This window comes from Dipodomys spectabilis, unplaced genomic scaffold (assembly GCF_019054845.1).
Source record: "Dipodomys spectabilis isolate Male_0828 unplaced genomic scaffold, ASM1905484v1 ptg000566l, whole genome shotgun sequence".
NCBI classification, from domain to species: Eukaryota; Metazoa; Chordata; class Mammalia; order Rodentia; family Heteromyidae; genus Dipodomys; species Dipodomys spectabilis.
The window spans coordinates 1,359,997-1,379,525 of NW_024871243.1; the positions used below are offsets into that span (position 1 = coordinate 1,359,997).

General features: G+C 52.5%; 1 protein-coding gene across 1 annotated transcript in view; it reads right to left on the minus strand.

The window, feature by feature from the left end:
- Positions 1-15,295, minus strand: part of LOC122100140 (anaphase-promoting complex subunit 4-like) — a 57,121-nt gene extending 41,826 nt beyond the window's left edge. Inside the window, 1 exon segment of the mRNA XM_042670537.1 lies at positions 15,012-15,295. Coding sequence (XP_042526471.1) covers positions 15,012-15,295 — 284 coding nt within the window.
- Between the last annotated feature and the right edge of the window lie 4,234 nt (positions 15,296-19,529).

The following is a 19,529-nucleotide window of genomic DNA, read 5'->3' on the forward strand; positions in this document are numbered from 1 at the left end:
AAACTACGAGAGTGGAAGGACAGATGGATGGATGCAGCAGGAGGAGGGGTTTAAGAAGGAGATAATGGGGTGAGAGCAAGCCAAGGGCCATGCGCACTGAGAATGAGAAAACACAGAAAGTCAGTGGAGCGTGAAATGGGCTCCCAAGAGAGGTCTGGGTGGCCACTGCTGCTAGAAACCACTGAACACCTGCAATGGAGAAAAGAAAGGTTATGGCCTGCCCAGGTGAGGGGAGAGAGAAGCAGAGAGAGAGATTAGATCCCTCTCTCTCTCACCCCCCCCGCCCTCCCCCCCTTTACAACCAGCCACACCCTGCACCAGGACAACTAAGCCACTCTCTTAAGTACCTTGAAAGGTGTAGATCCCACGTCACATTCATCTTTCCCATCCTGCCCACTTCCTCCTCCACCTCTTACATACACACACACATACACACACACACACACACACACACACACACACACACACACACACACACACACACACACACGGTCCACCCTCTCCTCTCCATTTCCCCTCAGCCCCCACCTCCTTCCATCCACCCTTCCATCTGGGGCGACATGGCTCACTGGGCAGCACCAGCCCCAGTCAGGAAGGGCAGACACACCCCACAATGAGCCCCTGGGAGCGAGGGGGGACTGGCGGGGGGGGGGCAGGGGAGATCTGTACCCTCTGGTGTTTGGAATAAAGCCAATCCTATCATGCCCCCCCACCCCCAACCAAATCCTCCAAACAGTATCACCAGCTAGTAAAGATCATCTCAGTGTGATCTCTTCTGTTTGAGGACTTTGGGGTGCGGGGCTGGGTCAAAAGGCAGCTCGGGACTCTTGCCAAAACTTGTGGCCAACAAGTTTTTAACAGAAAATCTGAGGACTTCAGGCCAAGGGCAGGTGGCCGCATCTCCCCACTGGAGACGAGAAGCAGGAAGAAAGTGCAGTGCGTGTCTCCTGGCAGGCTGGCCCTGGGGCTTAGTGGGGACCTTTCTGCAATCGGCAGGGGGCTGTGAACCCTGGCAGGAAGACCTGCTCCTGCAGAAGGGTTAGAGAAAGGGGAGGCCAGGTGTGTGGCCCACGCCTGTCATCCCAGCTACTCAGGAGGCTGAGATCTGAGCATCACGGTTCAAAGCCAGCCCCAGCAGGAAACTCTATGAGACTCTTATCTCCAATAAACCACTCAGAAAACTGCAAGTGGCACTGTGGCTCAAGTGGTACAGCATGATCCTTGAGCACACAATTAGGAACAGCGTCTAGGCCCAGAGTTCAAGTTCTATGACCACCCCACACCCCCAAAAAAAGTAAAAGTTAGAGGGCTACCACGGTGACAGAGAAGGAATCCACCTATAGTCCACCCAGAAACCATACCACTGGACAGTGGAGAGGGGGACATACCAGAAACCAGACCACTGGGCAGTGGAGAGGGGTACAGTGTGCAGCTCGGCAGGGGTCAGTCTTCAATCCACTCTTTCACAAGCCTGTTACACAGAGGGGGTCCCGACCAGTCAGCCATATAAATGACCACCCTTATTCTACCTTTCCCACAGTCACCAACGGCTTTCCATCACTGGTGACCTGGGAGAAAGGACTATACCTGTCCTCTTAAAGTGGGTCCAAGGGCCTTGAAAGAATATTCTAGAACTTCAGAATATGTCCATTGAATATACTTTCTTTCTTCTTTTTTTCCTTTTGGTGCCAGTCCTGAGGCCTAGGCACTATCCCTGAACTTTTTCATTCAAGGCAAGTGCTCTACCACTCAAACCACAGCTCCACTTCTGGTTTTCTGGTGGTTCATTGGAGATAAGAGTCTCACGGCAGGCTTTGAACTGTGATCCTCAGATCTCAGCCTCCTGAGTAGCTGGGATCACAGATGTGAGCCACCAGCGCCCAACTTAAGATCTACTTCTTAAGCAGCAAACCCTTTCTTTGTTTATCTCCCTGTAGTTAATTATTCATCTGGACCTGAGAAGTTTCCAGGTCTCCACGCACCAAGTAGTAAACACCTCGACTCTCTACACATTCAGGTCTCCCAATCGAACTTCTACAACCACCAGTATAATTAAATCTCATTCATTTGTAATTTTTAAGGGCTGGAGTATCTTGTCAAAACTAATAAGAACCCAGATCTTTGGGGAGCAATTATTTTATGGCTTGGCTGTACAAATAACATTTTAAACGATGGCACAGATGTAAGTAAAATTACAAAAAAAAGGCAAATTAACCATATCCTGATGGGGCTAAAGTAGGTAATCATCTATTATATATACTATATATTCATATATATATGAATTATATATATGAATCCTCAAGTAGGTTAACTTATTTCCATCTCTTCGTTTCATATGATGTGGAAAGGTTAGCTGCAAACTCATATAAATGAAGGGAATCTAAAATCCACAGATACATATAACTCACTATTTTGTCAATTGCTTGAAAGGGTGTATGTATTTAACCCAGCCAGCAGAAGGCCCACCCCACACACCCAGGAATAGAAGACAGACACATCATCTCGTCTCCCCCATAAAGAGAATCCCTAAATCATGAGAACTGTGAGGGTCCCCCAGCCTGGCTTGTGTTTTGATCGTGCCTGTGGCCCCTTTGGTCCCTACGAAAGCTTTCTGTACTACATGGGGGCAGAGCAAAGCTCCCTCTGAAAACCCATGGTGTGAGATGAAGGGCAGCTGGGCCCCAGATTCCTGTCCTGAAGCAGTGAACCCTCTGATCTTATTACCCCATCCCTGTAAGAGACGTACAGGAAATGCTGGCTGTGATGAAGTCTCACAGAACATTTCTGCCTGGGCTGGCTATCAAACCACGATCCTCTGGATATCAGCCTCCAGAGTGAGTTAAGATTCACAGGTGTAAGCAACCTGCACTGGGCCAGGCCGCTCTCTGGTCTCTTACAGAGGTTTAATTGTTCCAACCTCCGCATGATGAAGTTTACATGTGGAGTGTTAGTAAACTGTGGCGTTGTTGGTTATAGCCATGTCTAGACAAACAGATTGCTTCTCCCTTGTCCTGTATAGCTCACGAATACAGCGGCTCAACACGGTTTCTAATACACTAATAATAAGAGACCGATGATTCACGAAGGCCTAGGGACTAGAGGCACAGCGAGGGACAAACCAAAATGAAGCCATGGGCCACATAGTGAAGCATAGCTTGGTCCACACCCCGCCATGGCTGTCCCACTGGAGGAACATGAGGGGTGGATGGCCGGGCAGCAGCATTTTAGGGAGGGGTGGGTTAGACTATTTGAACTAACCCACCCTTTCCTGTCCAGATGCATTTCCAGAATCACCGCCCATTCTTCCTACATCCCTGGGAGTGTGGCTACAACTGCATGAACCTCGTGGAAGATTCCTGAAGATCGGGCATGGCATGCTGGCCAGGAGGACAGGTAAGAGATAGGGGAGCCGGCCTGTCCACATCAGAGGAAGGGCAGGTCATGGCCATCTCGGGAAACTGAGTCAGGAAGGACCAGAAGCATCCAGCTCTTCACCTGGCTGACTCCAAAAGCACCGGGCTGAGCCACCGATGGCCATGCTTCACTCTAAGGAATGACCACACGGGCTGGGAAGGTGGCTCAGTGGTAGAGCACTTGCCTTGCATGCCTGAGGCCCTGGGTTCGATTCCTCAGCACCACATAAGAAAAAAGAAAAAAGCCGGAAGTGGTGCTGTGGCTCAAGTGGTAGAGCGCTAGCCTTGAGCTGAAGAGCTGAGGGACACTGCCCAGGCCCAGAGTTCAGGCTCCACAACCAGACCCAAAAAAATGAAAAAAAAGGAATGACCACACAAGCCAAGCCCACCAAACCACAACTACGAGTCACCAGCTCGGCACTGGGGAAATGGCAAAGGCCTGGGCCCTGGTTTAGGTGATAAAGCTCTTCCTTAGCAAAGGCAAGGCTTTGAATCCCAAGTATTTAGTACTGCTAAAAATAAATAAATGCCAAGCTATTATTGAACATCTATCTCTTAATAAGGCTGGTTCAGAAATAGTTGATGGGGTCTTGATTAAAAGATGTTCCTCTAAGCCAGGTGCTGGTGGCTCATACCTGTCAGTCAAGCAACTCAGGAGGCTGAGATCTGAGGATCACAGTTCAAAGCCTAGGCAGGAAAGCCCATGAGACTCTTACCTACAATGAACCACTAGAGAACCGGAAGTAGAGCTGTGGCTCAAAGGGGTAAAGTACCAGCACAAAAGCTGAGGGACAGTGCCCAGGCCCTGAATTAAAGCCCCAAGACTGGTGCATATGTGCGTGCGTGCACACATGCACGCACACATGCACACACACACATGCACACACACACACACACACATGCACACACATGCACACACACACACACACATGCACACACACACACACACACACACACACACACACACACACACACACACCATGCTTCCTCTAACACCAGTATTTCTTATTATCATTTTCTATGACCTTAGGAGCATTAACACCTTGGGACTAGCTAGGTAGTGAAATTCTAGGTAAATGAGAGACACCCTCTTCTTTTGGCATGTAAGAAAAAGTCACAAAGGGGACAGGGGAGGGCTGGCACTGTCTCTGGCAAGGGAAGACAAGCGGGAAGGAAAGATCTGGAAACTAGAACCTTCTGATCACCTGCACCTTCACACTCCTTGCAGAGCTGGGGGTCCCTGCATGTCCTCTGCTCTCTACACAGGAGGCGGCGCCAGGGGCTACAGACCGGCATGGCTTCCAGCTAGGCCAGCCTTCACCTCCCCTCTCTTTGCCATTCCCTGAGCAAGGAGAGGCTGCAGTGCCCTCTGCGAACCTCGCCCTGGGGTGATGCCAATGTGGGCCGCACTACTTTCCTCTCCTCTTTATCTCCCAGTAGGAGGGAGCTGACAGCTTGGCCCAGCCAGCAGAAAACCTGTGAGCCAGGCTCCACTAGACAAGCAGGCCTTCACCTCCCTGAGGACTGGGGACCTGAGAGAGCAGACACAGGCACATTTCCCCCACTGCAGCCAGGGCAAAGCTGTCCATGGCCTGGCCAGATGGCACCATCCCCATGGCCCTGCCCTAGTTTGTCTTCCCAACGGTCTCTCCCATCCTCTCCTTTTCCACACTGGTAGCTCACGCCTGTCTTCCTACCTACTCAGCAGGCTGAGATCTGAGGATTGTGGCTCGAAACCAGCCCAGGCAGGGAAGTCCGTGAGACTCTTATCCCCAATGAACCACAAAAAGCTGGAAGTAGAGCTGTGGCTCAAATGGTAGAGCGTTACTCTTGAGCAAATCAGAGCTCAAGGGCAGCACCCAGGCCCTGAGTTCAAGCCCCATGACTGACTTAAAAATAAAAATTAGAAAAAAAATTGAAAAATCAAGAGAGTCTTCCCCCAGTCAGAGATTTTTACCCAAATTGAGGACCCCACCCGAGCTTCTATCTTCTCATGGGATAAAGTCCAACACAACCCACATTTTGGTCTCATCCAAAGTCCCAGCTGTGACCTCTGCTCCATCCCCTTCTCCTGCTGCTCTCCCAACACTAAGCAGGCAAAGGTGGGCGTTAAATGTCCTTTGAATGCCAGCTAGCTTGAAACACATAAATGCATAAGTGATGTTAAACAAAATCCCTACGAACGACATGGCATTAGACCATGCCTGTGGAGAATGTACACCTTGACAGAGAAGCAGAGAGAACACTGAAATAAAAGGTGGGGTTCTAGCTGGGCACTGGTGGCTCACGCCTGTAATCCTAGCTACTCAGGAGGCTGAGATCTGAGGATCGCGGTTCAAAGCCAGCCCGGGCAGGAGAGACCGTGAGACTCCTATCTCCAATAAATCACCCGAAAACCGGAAGTGGTGCTGTAGCTCAAGTGGTAGAGCGCTGGCCTTGAGCTGAAGAGCTGAGGGACAGCACCCAGGCCCAGAGTTCAAGCCCCACGACAGACAAAAAAAAAAAAAAGGTGGGGTTCTGAGGCAGGCTTCAGTGGCTCACACCTATCAATCCTAGCCACTCAGAAGATTGAGATCTGAGGACCGTGGTTCAAAGCCAGCCTGGGCAGGAAAGTCTGATGAGAGTCTTTAGTTCCAATGAAACAGCAAAAAGTCAGAAGTAGAGCTGTGGTTCAAGTGGTAGAGTGCTAGTCTTGAGTAAAAAAGCTCAGAAAAGCACCTAGGCCCTGAGTTCAAGCCCCAGGACAAGCACACACACAGACACACAGAGACACACACACAGAGACACACATACACAGACATACACACACTTCAGCGCAGGCCAAATCCTCTGTTCAGGCCTCGACACAAGAAAACATGAGTTTTACCCCCAGGAAGTACCGCATTTATTTAGGCACGAGAAAGCCGACTCTACTTCAGCTCCTGATGGGCATGCTGACACTAGTCAGAGGGGCCCTGGGGCCTTGTCTGCATATGACTCATGGCTGACCTCCCTGAAGAGCCCTAGGCCAGTGATTGCAAAGACACCAGAGTAACACGTGCAGCCACAGAGGTGATCCTTGGGGGTGGAGAGCCTCAGGGGAGGGTGGCACTGCTGACCCAGTCAGACACTAGGGAGAGGGCTCCAACCAAGAGCCAGCCCGAAGGTCACTGCCATGGAGAACCAGCAGACAAACTTCCTGGGAGGAAGTCTGAGGACATGGAGAACGTTCCAGATGAGCATCTGCGACTCCCTGACTTACATGTCCTACCAAGATCTCAGAATAGATTACACCCCCACCCATTAAAATGGAGGCACCTGGTAGCTCACACCTGTCATTCCAGCTACTCGGGAAGCTAAGAGCTGAGGACCGAGGTTCGAAGCCAGCCTGGGCAGGAAAGTCCATGAGACTCTGATCTCCAGTGAACCACCAAAGGCCAGAAGTAGAATTGTGGCTCAAGTGGTAGAGCGCCAGCCTTGAGCAAAAATAGCTCAGGGAAAGCGCCCAGACCCTGAGTTCAAAGCCCAGTACCAGCACAATAAATTTTAAAAAGCGACAATGAACTTGATACATGGCTCAAATGGTAGAGTACCTTTACTCCACTTAATTAATTACTAATTTATTAAAGTATCACTTTAATAAACTGACTTTTTAGAGACAGGAAGCATAGCTCAAGTGGTAGAGTGTCAGCCAGGAGAGAAAATCTGAGCATGAGCAAAGGAGGTCCTGAGTTCAAGCCCCAGTACTATCACACTCACTCACACACACATACACACACACACACACACACACACACACACACACAACCAATTGACTTTTGGTTGTTAAAATTATGATTAGAGAAGGATAAGGTGACATCTAATACTAGTACCCAGACAATCATGCAAAATGTCAAACTGTTGTTGAATGGAAAGGAATAAAGAATGATATTCTGGGGCAAATACAGGCACACTGTCTCCAAGGAAGGAAAAGAAGAAGGGGAGGGGAGAGAGGAGAGAGGGAGAGGGGGAAGGGGAGAGGGAAGGGGAACAGAAGGGGAGGGAATGGGAGGGAAAAGGAGGGAAAGGAAGGGAAGGGGAAAGAGGGGAGAAGAGAGGAAGAGGAGAGGAAGGGGAGGGAAGGGGAGGGGAGGGGATGATGACATGCTATCAGGGACCCATCTGCCCCTTCCTCTAGGTTGAAATTCAAAAATGTTTCCAGCAAAAGAACAGAGTCTTGTTCAGCCCAGATGGGGGGCAGGCTAGGGGGGAGGGGGTGCTACAGGGCGCCCAGGCTGATTGTGCTCTGCATTCACAGGGCAGTCCCAGTCCCCCACCACACCCAAATAGCACCGCCCCACACGCATGGCCCCATAGATCCTGCTCTCTTTGGATGCCAGACACTGACCCCCCAACCTGGCTGGAGGCTGTGGACGGAGGGGCCACGTCCTCTAAATAAACAGACACCCAGGGGTCCCACAGGTTCTCATGAAGTATTGAGCTCATCCACTGGCCAAAGAATCCACATGCTCCCAAGAGACATCGGGAGAGACAAGACATGAAATGTATCCGAGATGCCGCAAAGCTGCTGGCTGCATCGGAGAAATCTCAAAACAAAATACAGTCATAATACAGCAGGTGTATTATATACACCAGGTAATAATACATCAGGTACCAATGGCTCACACCTGTCATCCCAGCGACTCAGAGGCTGAGATCTGACTATCATGGCTCAAAGCCAGCCTGGGAAGGAAAGTCTGTGAGACTCTGATCTCCAATGAACCACTAGAGAAACAGAAGTGGTACTGTGGCTGAAGTGGTACAGCACCAGCCTTGAACTCACCACACAATTCTGTACTGCCACCTACACACTTAGGAGACCTCAGCCTATCATGATCACAGGTGAGCAAGGAAGCCATTCCGTCCCATGGATTTGCAGACAATGATCATAAACCCCACCGCACACTGATGGACGATGGGGCAGATGACAGGTGGAGACAACTTGAAGCCAATCATCTTTAACTTGTGGCCAGGCTACAGATATGTTTGAAAGTACAGGGGCCTGAAGGAGACAAACCCATCAAATTCAAAGTTACTTTGAGTTATGACAGGGACGAGGTGTGGGAATCTCCTTGTATTATTTGAGGAGAAATGCAAAAGAAAGCCCAAAAAATAAAAATAAAAGAATCACGAAGATTAAGAAATCCTCCAGCCCTTGAATTAATCCTTGGACCACCACAGGTTGATTTACACAAGCCCAGAGAAAATAGATTGGGGGAAGGAGGGCAGGAAGAAAAGGACAGCCAGCACTTCTGAGGGGAGCTGTGGTTTCTGCTCTGCAGGGGGAAATAGGTGTATTTGGGGGGGGGGCAGACTGTCAAGACGGAGTACCACGTACTACAAGAGGCTACAAAGGATGCTCCTTGTCACAAATCATTACAACAGGATAGATCAATCCACCTAGGAGTGTCTCCTGTTTTCCCAGCCAGGCCCAATGTCATCCAGGGCCCAAGCTGGGGTTGAGAAAGAGGAAATTCTCTGGTGGAGTTAAAAACCCACTGTGAGCCAGGCAAGGATGGTTCACACCTGTAGTCCCAGCTACTCAAGAGGCTGAGATCTGAGGATCACAATTCAAAGCCATCCTGGGCAGGAAAGTCTGTGAGACTCTCATAAACCACCAGAAAACTGGAAGTAGCACTGTGGCTCAAGTGGTAGGACACTCGCCTTGAGCTGAAGAGCTAAGGGACAGTGCCCAGGCCCTGAGTTCAAGCTCCACAACCGACAAAAACAAAAACAAAACAAACCACGAAAAGTCCAATGTACCCTTTTTAGGCCAAACAACCAGTTCATGTTACCTGACCTCTTTGCGATGCACCACACACACACATACACACACACACACACTCTCTCTCTCTCTCACACACACACACACTCCCTTTGAAAAAGGAGTATCACTTTCCTCAGTTGTCATGAGAAGTGGTGTACACAGGTAGAGAAAGGTGCCTGGTGCCCAGCGCCCGGCACTGACACAGGAGCTGCTCAGTAAACAGCTGCTGGGCTCATTGCTTATTTGTGGCTCTCACTGTCTGTCTATAAAGGGGGCTAACCCACCTTGTCCAGTTCAACCCGTCCACAGGACCGTTAGTGCCCTGCACCCACAATCACAGCTTGTGACCTGCACTTTGGCACACTTCATTTATGTCTTTTTCTTGCCTTGCTCCTGTGGCTAGGAATTCCAGCACTATACTGGACAGGCCTGGAGAGAGTGGATGTCCTTGCCTTGATCCTGATTTTAGGGGAAATGGCTTAGCTTTTCACAGTTCAGCAGGGTGCCATTGGTCCCTCATATATACCCTTTATTATTTAAAGATCAGGATTACATTTGTGGTTTCCTGGGTAGTGCTGGGATTTGAACTCAGGGCCCTGCGGCTTGCTAGAAAAGCATTCTACAGCCCGAGCCATGTCTCTCACCTCTGACCCACACTTGGACACAATATTTTTTTTGTCTGTCATGGGGCTTGAACTCTATCCCTCAGCTTTTCAGCTCAAGGCTGGCTCTCTACCACTTGAGTCATAGCACCACTTCTGGTTTTCTGAGTGGTTTATTGGAGATAAGAGTCTCATAGACTTTCCTGCCTGGGCTGGCTTTGAACTGCGATCCTCAGATCTCATCCTCCTGAGTAACTGGTATGACAGGTGTGAGCCACCAGTGCCTGGCTTGGACACAATTCTTATACAGCGTTGCCCCACTTCACACTTACTCAGCAAACCAAGTTTCTGGTCCAATACAGCTTTGGTAGAAATGGTTCAGCCACCAGCCAGAGCTCTGCTAAAGATGACACCCGTCCCTGTCAAACGCTGTCAGGCCCCTGCCACGTGCAAAGCAGAAGAGTTCTGAGATGGATCAGAGAAGAGAAATAGGAAGGCCGACTGCCAGCTCTAGAAACATCACTTCCAGGGGTGCAAGTTTCAAATACCCGCATCTCCCTTGTAAATACTGCACGAAGAGAGACACAGAAGGGGCAGGGTGGACTTGCCAGATTAAAATACAACATGCCTGGTTGGACTTGAACCTCTAGAGTGGGAGGACAATGAGTATTTTTAGTATAAGAACATAAATATTACAAGCTGATGCTTTAAAAGTATCATAGGCCAAACGCTGGTGGTTCACGCCTGTCATCCCATGCGCGCGCGCGCACACACACACACACACACACACACGTTCACATGCTCGCCCAAGTGCACGGAGCTGTCTCTGTCACACAGTGAGCAGCATGGAGTTCAGCTTGGCCCTGGCTTCGTCCTCCACCTGCTTCTGGGCTGCAGCCCAAAGGGCACAGAGGGACAGATGGGGAGGGGGACAAATGGGAGGGGACAGATGGGGAGGGGGGAAAATGGGGGGGAGCAGACGGGGAGGGACAGATGGGGAGGGGGAACAAACAGAGGGAGGGGGAACAGATGGGGAGGGGGACAGATAGGGGGGAGGACAGACGGAGGGTAGGGACAAAGGGGGAAGGGGACAGAGAAGAGCAGAGCTGGACCCCAGGAACAACTCAAAATCCATTTCCATCCACCATTCTGGACTCCACCATGTCTGCCCGCCCTTCCCGGTCAGCTCTTCGCCATCGCTGCCGCTCAGCGGACAAGGCGATGGGGCAGATGCCTGCCAGTGCCAAGTGGGCAGGCGGACCTCCACCAAGAAGCCACACATGCTCCCGGGGCCTCCTCACGCCCTTTCCCTTCTCTTCCTCACCTTCTGTCACCCCTCCCTCCCCATTGCTGGTGGGTCCTGGGGCCCACACATGACAGCTGGAAACCTGGCTTTGTCCCACTGGGTGAGTGGGGAGGGAGGGGGGCTGAGAACCCGCCATCACCCCAACCCACTCCACGCCAATCACAGGGAGACCCAAAGGTACTCGCCTGCCAACTCCACCTGCAATCATGGCCCACCCCACCCCTGCCTCTGAGCTATTCTGAAGTAAGATGAAGAGTTCTCCCAGCCCACCCCCTTCCTGGAGCAAGCAGGTGGAGAAGCCAGCTGAAGGACCTCCAAGGTGAGCAAGCACTTCGAGGATGTGTAGATGCGGTGGGACTCGAACCTCTCACTCTGAGACACCTCGGGCACAGACTGGAGTCTCACACACACACTCTGAAACCTGAGGAGATGCTGGGGCATCTGGCTGACATCCATCCACCCTTTCTGGCCAATTCTTTTTTTTTTTTTTAATAATCATCTACTAGAGGGTGGAGGGATGAGCGCCTTCTGCTGACTCTCCATCTCAATGGTTCCAAAGCATTGCTGCTTCGCTTTTTTAAGACCAGAGAGGGGAAAATAAGTAACACACATAAAGAAAAGGATGAGATATCAGGAAAGCATTATTGATGATTCTGCTCTAGATTCCTTCCAGACCTTGATCCCAAGCTCAGGCTGGTGTGTGCCTGTTCCCTGAGTTTGCAGCTGTCTGTTGAGCAAGGCAGGAAGCTGGGCCCGGGAAGAATGGAAGCTCCAGCTGCTGCCACCCCCCAGCTGGGTGGTGAGCCCATCTTGTTTTTCCCTCAGGAGTTACCTTGGCTTGCCCAAGTAGCTCATAGAAGAATCATTTCACTAAGTCTTTCTTCAGCTCTCCTCCCCTCACCCCCACACACACATGCACACACACATTAAAATGCTGCCTAACCCACATTTTGCCATATTGTGAAAATGGATGAGAGGGGAAGGTGGGGGAAATGGAAGTATCCATGCGATTTTCAGGGCTGGTTAAGACACACACACACACACACACCTACACACACACACACACACACACACACACACACACACACACACACACACACACACACACACACACGGGGGTCAGTACCATCCCTTTGTTCAGCACAAAAGCTCTCTCACCTGTGGACTCCCTTCCCACATGCCCAGCGTTTTGAACTCAGGGAGAGCTAGCCATTTGCAACCGTGGAGCTCCAGCAGTTTGCCCCCCAAAAAGGGAGGGAAGGGGGAAGGGGGGAGGAATGTGTGGGTATAAATAGATGTGTAGACACAGGAGAAATTTACAGCTCAGAGAGAGAACACATGGCAAGGGGGATGATTGAAAAACATAAAGAAATAAAGAAATCTTCCCCCCCCAATCCAAATGAAAAAGCGGATTACAGACACAGTCCCTCCTTGCTGAGCTCAGGATTTTAAGGTCTCCCTCAGTGACCCCCCCTGGGGGGGGGTGGAACCTGGCAATCCTGCCTCTCCAGCCAGCCTGGGCCCCTGGGCGACCAGGCCTCCAGGATGGGAGGCAGCGCGGGACCAGCGGTCCCCCCTCTGGATGGCCGCAGCAACCCCAGCTATAATCTTCCCTCCTGATTTTTAATGTAAGGGTGGAGAAGATCATTAGGATGTGGTGGAAAGATGGAGCCAGAAGATAGGGGTGTGGGGGTGGGGGTGGAGACATTAGGCACAAGGGGAGAAGTGGGGGGGGGGGTGGAATCTAGATAGCTGGAGCTCTGGGCAAAGAAAATGGCATTTAACTAGAAAATCATCATTCACCCAGATGACCACCCACCCTCCCACCTGCCCCCTGCCAGGATCTCCAAAAAAAACCTGTTTGATGATGGAGGGGAAAGAGGCCGCCTTCTTTGTAAGAAGTTTTTCCCCCCCCCAAAAAAAGGATTATTTTTCAGATCCTTTTTTCGGGGGATTGACCCAAAAATAAATGAATAAAGAATCACTTCAAGGGAATGAATGGTAGAGACCCTTTGTGTGTGTGTGTGTGTGTGTGTGTGTGTGTGGTCCGGGGAGGGGACGGGGCTCTTGGGCTCAGGGCTGCAGGGAGCCCCTAGCCCCATGTGGGAAGCTGGGTGGTGGGGTAGGAGGGGCAAGGCCGGTGCGGGGCTCACCTGGGTGGGTAAGAGCCAAACCTGTAGCCAGGCGGTCAGGGCAGCAGCCAGCATTGGTGGGTGGCTCCTGCCTCGGGTGCTGCATGTCATATCCACCAGGGAGGGAGCCAGGGAGCTAGCATGGAAATCCGGCCCTGGGGTCCGGGGCGCGGTGGGGCGGCCCCAGCATGGGCGGCTGGCCAGCGGGCCGGCAGGCAGTCCGGTTGGTCAGTCGGTGGCCCCGGTCCCTCCCTCCAGCGGCCCGCTCGTGGGGCTTCCACTGTGGGTGGGGCTCCGCGCCGGCTCTTCTTCCTGGCCCTCCTCTTCCTCGCGGAGGCTCAGCGGCAGAGGCTAGGGGCAGAGCAGCAGGGCGCCGGCTGTGTCCCCCCGGAGGCGGAGGAACATGGCTGAGCCCGCGGCCGCCCTTTCCTGGGGGGGAAGAGAGAGAGAGAGAGAGAGAAATGGGGGTCAGGGCGGAGGGGGGGCGGCGAGAGGAGGGGAGCGCGCTCCGGGAGAGATCCGGAGTGGGTGGCAGTGGAGGGGGAGCCCCGCACCCCGAGTGTGTGTGTGTGTGTAAGGGTGGGCTGGAAACTCCCGCCCAGCACCCCGGTAGGGGGGGAGCTGGAAACCGCCGCCCTGCGCTATAAATAATCCGGGGGAGGTCTGGCCAGGCGGAGGGGGCCACCCGAGGGGGGCGGAGGGCTGGGGCTTGCGCACTGGCACGCGCGGTCGCGCACCAGCAGTCACTCACACTGGGAACACGCCGGCTGGTGCGGCCAAAACCCCGGGATGCGGGGCTGAAAGGTAGGGGGCACCCGGACCATGGCTGCGCTGGCCGCGGCGGCGGGGCCTCCTCCTCCTCCTCCTCTCCTTCCTCCTCCTCCTCCTCCCACCCGGGCTCTTGCTGACTGCTCTGCCGGTGCCCGCGCCGCACCCGGGGCTCCGCTCACAGGGCGCGCGCTGGCTCGGGCGGACGCACGCCCCCGTGCACGCACGCACGCTCAGCCCCGCGCACCCCCTCCGTGCTCCCCCCCACGCACGCCCCTCCGCCGGTCCCCCCTCCTCCGCGCACGCGCACTGCCCGCCGCCCCCTCCCCTCCCCCCCGCACGCCCCGCCGCCCCCGCGCACGCCCCCACCACCGTCCCCCTCGCGTACTGCCACGCCACCTCCGCGCGCGCCTCCTCACGGGCTTCACCTGACACGAGAGCCCGGCCCCGGACCCGGGAGAAGGGGAGAGATTCCCCAGGGCCCAGCTCCTGCACCCGTCCCCCAAAACCGGCAGAGAAACACGACGAGCCCCCCGGGGTTCCCTCGACCCCCCAAACCCGCAGAGATCGACAGCGAGCCCGGGGTCTCTGTAGCCCAGCCCCGTCCCCCGCAGGCCCGACGCCGGGCGCTCACCGCGGCTCTGTGGGCGCGGGCGGGGGTCGGGGTCAAGGGTCGGGCCCCCTCCCTCCCGCGGCAGGTTTACCTTAGTCGGTTGGTCGGCGTCTGGAGCACTCTGGGAGGAACCTGGCCGGCGCGGCAGCGCCCTGAGACCGCACAGGTGGCCAGGCCAGGGCTGGATTTGGGGTTCACACACCCCCGAGACCGGTCGTGCACGCGCACATGCACACACAGCACACGCAGGCGCGTGCCCCCTCCCCGCGGGCCTGCGCCCCGCCTCTGCCCCGCCGGATCGCGAGCACCCTGGCAGCGGCAGCGGCCCAAGTTGAGCACAGGGCACAGGGTCGAACTGGGGGGGGGGGGGGTGGTGATATCCGAGGCCAAACCCCGAGTCGGCGGCGCCTCCTGCCGGTCGCTGAGGCGAACAAACGGGCCCAGGCCTGGGGCGAGGCCTCAGGAGGACGGGGCCGCGCCCGGGTGCCTCTGATTGGCTAAACTCCGTGGGGGCCTCTGATAGGTCGAGAGGCATGATTGACAGGCAGAAATTTGCATACGGCGGCCGTGGCCGGCAGCCAGGCGCCGCTAGGCTCGGTTGAGGCCTTGGTGGAGCCTTGGCGCGGCCGGGGACCGTGGCCATCGACCCCGGAGCCCGTATGGGAATCCAGGCCATGGCGTCTGCGGGGTTCTCCCGAGTTCCAGCTAACCAGCACAAAGCCCGGAGTGGAGCTGTGGTTCAAGCGGTGCAGCGCCAGCCTCGAGGGAAAAGGAAAGAAAATCAGGGAAAGCGCAGCCTGCAGGCCCGGAATTTGAGGCCCGGAGTTCGAGCCCCAGGAAGGTGCGGACTGAGGTAAGTGCGAGCGGGATGGGGGGTACGAGGCACCCCGCAGGCCCACGCAGGCCCCGGCCTCCCCGACAGGGGTCACACCTGTCACACCTGTTCACACCTGATTGTTCACGCATAGACAGAGCGGGTGCTCTGTCGCCGAACCAGGCCCCGGCCCGCTTTGCACCCCCTTCCTGTGCAGGGCCGAGCTGGACTGCAGCCCCGCTGGTTCTAGACTTCTCCTTAAAATCAGAATGGCGACCCGGCTTCATCCGCCGGGGGCCATGTCCAGCCGATTTTGCTGCCCCTTGCCCGGCCTCCAGACTCCGGCCTCCAGATCTCAGCCAGGACTCCAGACACGATTCTCCAGATCTCAGCCTCCTGTGTAGCTAGGATGACAGGTGTGAGCCACTGTCACCCGGCTACTTTTACACATTTTTACAAACAACTTGGCCTCTATGAACTACAGACCTTTCATTAAAATTATGTCAGGAACCAAGTAGCTTTTTCAAGTCTGAAACGCCATTCCTTGATGTGGCAAATTATGATGTCCTGGCACACCTCCTCACCGCCCCAAAGGAAAGTGCGTGCTAATGAGACAAGTGGTCTGATTATTCCCCAGCAATGCTTATTGAGAAAAACAAATTCTCACCAAGGACTGAGAGAGAGGCAATGCCAGATAGATAGATAGATACATACATACATACATACATACATACACACATACATATATACACATGCATACATGCAATACATGCAATACAGAGTATCTCTGTATGTCTATAATGTATATGCATATGTGTTAGCTTGTATTAGTATTACAGGTGTTTCATTGTACATTTCCACACAGATTATGAATATATTGCAGTTCTACCCCTTCTAGCACTCTTTCTCCCCTTCCCAGAACAATTTCAACAGGTTTCTTCCTTCCACTTTCACAGTTGCCAGCAATCTACTTTAACCCATTTATCCCACAGCTTTGCATCCAGAAAGAGCAAGGAGATGAACAGGGCGATTGTGACTTCTTCTTGTACCAGAAATTCTTTCTCTCCCTGGGGCAAGCTACCAACAACCTAACTCTTTAAGGAGCTGATTCGAGCTTCATAAATAACATCTCACTAAACCCAAGTTTCCAGTTCAACTTACGCTTGCATTCAGCTTCATCTCCAAAGTGCTCAGCATCACTTTCAAAATACCCAGCCAAAGGGGCTGGGGGTAGTGCGGGGGTGGAGAAGGGGACAGGGAAAGCTAGGGTGAGATCACCAGGGATCATGATTAAAATATCCTTGGGCCAGGCACTGGTGTCTCATGCCTGTCATCCCAACTACTCAGGAGGCTGAGATCTGAGGATTGGCTATTCAAAGCCAGCCCGGGCAGGAAAGTCCATGAGATTCTGATCTCCAATGAACCACCAGAAACCAGAAGTGGAGCTGTGGTTCGAGTGGTAGAGCACCAGCCTTGGGTGAAAAAGCTCAAAGAGAGTGCCCAGGCCCTGAGTTCAAGCCTCAGGACCAGCATATACCCCAAATATACATAAATGTATAAGCAAAAATCAATAATGACCATTATTGACCATGATTCATTATATAAATCATTACTCCCTGGGGATGCCCCACATAGTGAACAATGGAAACAAAAGCTTTTCCATGCAAGTCATAAATGCTGAAGGAATGACAGGAAAAAATTGCTAATTTCCAACCTCACATGTAATAATTATCAGTGAATGCTAGTAAATGCTTTTCCAATGATAGCTGTAGGCAAGGCACAGTTACCTGAGTCTGAGTCTCTTTCTTTTGTTCCTTCTGGATTAGCATAAATTAATTGCACATAGGGATTTCATTGTCATATTTACGTCTATGTGTCTAGTGTACTAGCATCAAATTGCCTGAGCTTTTTTCATTCAAGGTTGCCACTCTACCACTTGAGCCACAGCTCCACTTTGGGTTTTGTTGGTAGTTCCTTGGAGATAAGAGTCTCCCGGACTTTTCCTGCCCAGGCTGGCTTTCAATTGTGATCCTGAGTCGCTGGGATGACAGGTATGTAACTTTTGTTTTAATTCAATCATAATAAAAGGCTAAAAGGACCCGAGTTCAAGTCCCAGTACAAGCACAAAAAAATTAAAATTTTTAATTTTCCCAGTGTATAAGAAAGTGGGGCTTTCTGACAGTGGATATTTCTGTGTGTCTTTAGTGATTTTTTTCATTGTGGTTTTCATTTCAAGTTCTGGGACGTTTTTGGTTTCCGAGGATGCTGCTACACTCCTGGGAAGAGATTTTCCTTGGCTCCTTGTCCTGTGCCCCCTTTATCTGGGTTTGAGTCTGCACTAGCACTGTCAAGCTGAACGTAGCCCATCCTTCCTCCTGAACGCGTTTATTTAGCATGGTGTTATCTTTTCTGAAGGCCTGGTAAAATTTACTATTGACACTAGCTTGCACTGGGGTGGCATTGTAGGAAGATTTTTAATTACTAATTCAACCTCTATATATTTCAGACCTATTTATATTTCTATTTCTTCTTGGGAATTTTTTTTTTGAGAATTTGTATCCTTCCAGAATATTAACTATTTCGCCTAACTTACCTAATTTGTTGCATTAAATAAAAATAGCTCTGAATAGAGCCAGGTGCTGGTGGCTCACACCTGTCATCCTCAGGAGGCTGAGATCTGAGGATCGTGGTTGGAAGCCAACTCAGGCATGAAAGTCCGTGAAACTCTGATCTCCAATGAACCACCAAGAAAAGTTGGAAGTGGAGGTGTGGCTCAAGTGGTAGAGCACCAGCCTTAAACCAAAGAACTTCAAGGACAGCACCCAGGCCCTGAGTTCAAGCCCCAGGACTGGCATCAAAGAGAAAGGGGTGAGAGGGGAAGAGAGAGAAAGGAAAGTAAGGAAGAGAAAAAAAAGACAGACATGGGAAATCCACTTGGGTCTTTTGTGAGATTGATAGACCAAGTTTTGACCTAACTAAGCATTGTTCAATTGTGCCAAGATGTGGAGCACAATTTAGTGGCCCTCCTGTGGTCATTCAAGGCCCTTGGCTTTTGTGCCTCAAGTACTATGATGTTCCCTGATGCAGTGCAGTTCAAACAGCCACAAACCAGCCAATAAGCCCCATTGCAAGGCAAGACAAGGCCTCTTAGAATCCTTCCCTGGGCTGATGGAACCCACTAGTAAAGGGCTGCTTGTCCGTCACAGGGCTGGGGGGGGTCTATCTGTCCCCTGTCCTCTTGTCCCTGAGGGTGGGGCCAGCTCACGTTGATCCTGAAAAGGCCCAGTTAAGTCCTGCTCTCTGAGACTGGCAGGGCGCTGAGCCACCTTTGTGAGGCCCGCTGCTGGAATGTGTGTTTGCAGAGAATGGAAGGCAGCAGGGTGTGCCCAAGCTATTGTGTCAGAAAAGTCACCAGCCAAGAAAGCAGGACACATGCCCTCGACAAATTCGTCCAAACCCTGCACCCAGCAAGGGGGCCGAGAGCTGGGAACAGCTGGGGACAGCTGGCAGCTGCAGTGCACCAGCACAGAGAACATGAAGAAAACCCGCGGGGGACACGATGGACAGCAAGGCGGCCCTGGCTGGCCCCAGGGATGGATTTGCTAACCTGTGCTCTTCTTCAGTCCAGGCTGGCCCAGCAAGAACAAGAACTGCCCTGTAGTCTGTACCTTCATCCCAGCCACTCAAGAGGCTGAGATCGGAGGATCGTGGTGAGAAGCTCAGCAGAAAAGTCCTTATCTCCAATGAACCATCAAAAGGCCAGAAGTGGAGCTGTGGCTCAAGTGGTAGAGCACCAGCCTTGAGCACAAAAGTTGAGGAATAGCCCAGACCCTGAGTTCAAGACAGAGGACTGGCACTCACTCACACACACACACACACACACACACACACACACACACACACGCACACACAACCCAAAAGGTTAAAATATCAAATTTGAGAAACCCAGTTAAACAGCACCCAGGACTAGATACTTCCTTTGGCCTGAGGAAGTTCACTGTGAATCTCTGCGGACACACTTTTGTGATGCTTCTAACCCCTGACCCCAGGAAACCATCAGGATCTCATGAAATGGTAATGTTCTTTCCAGATACAG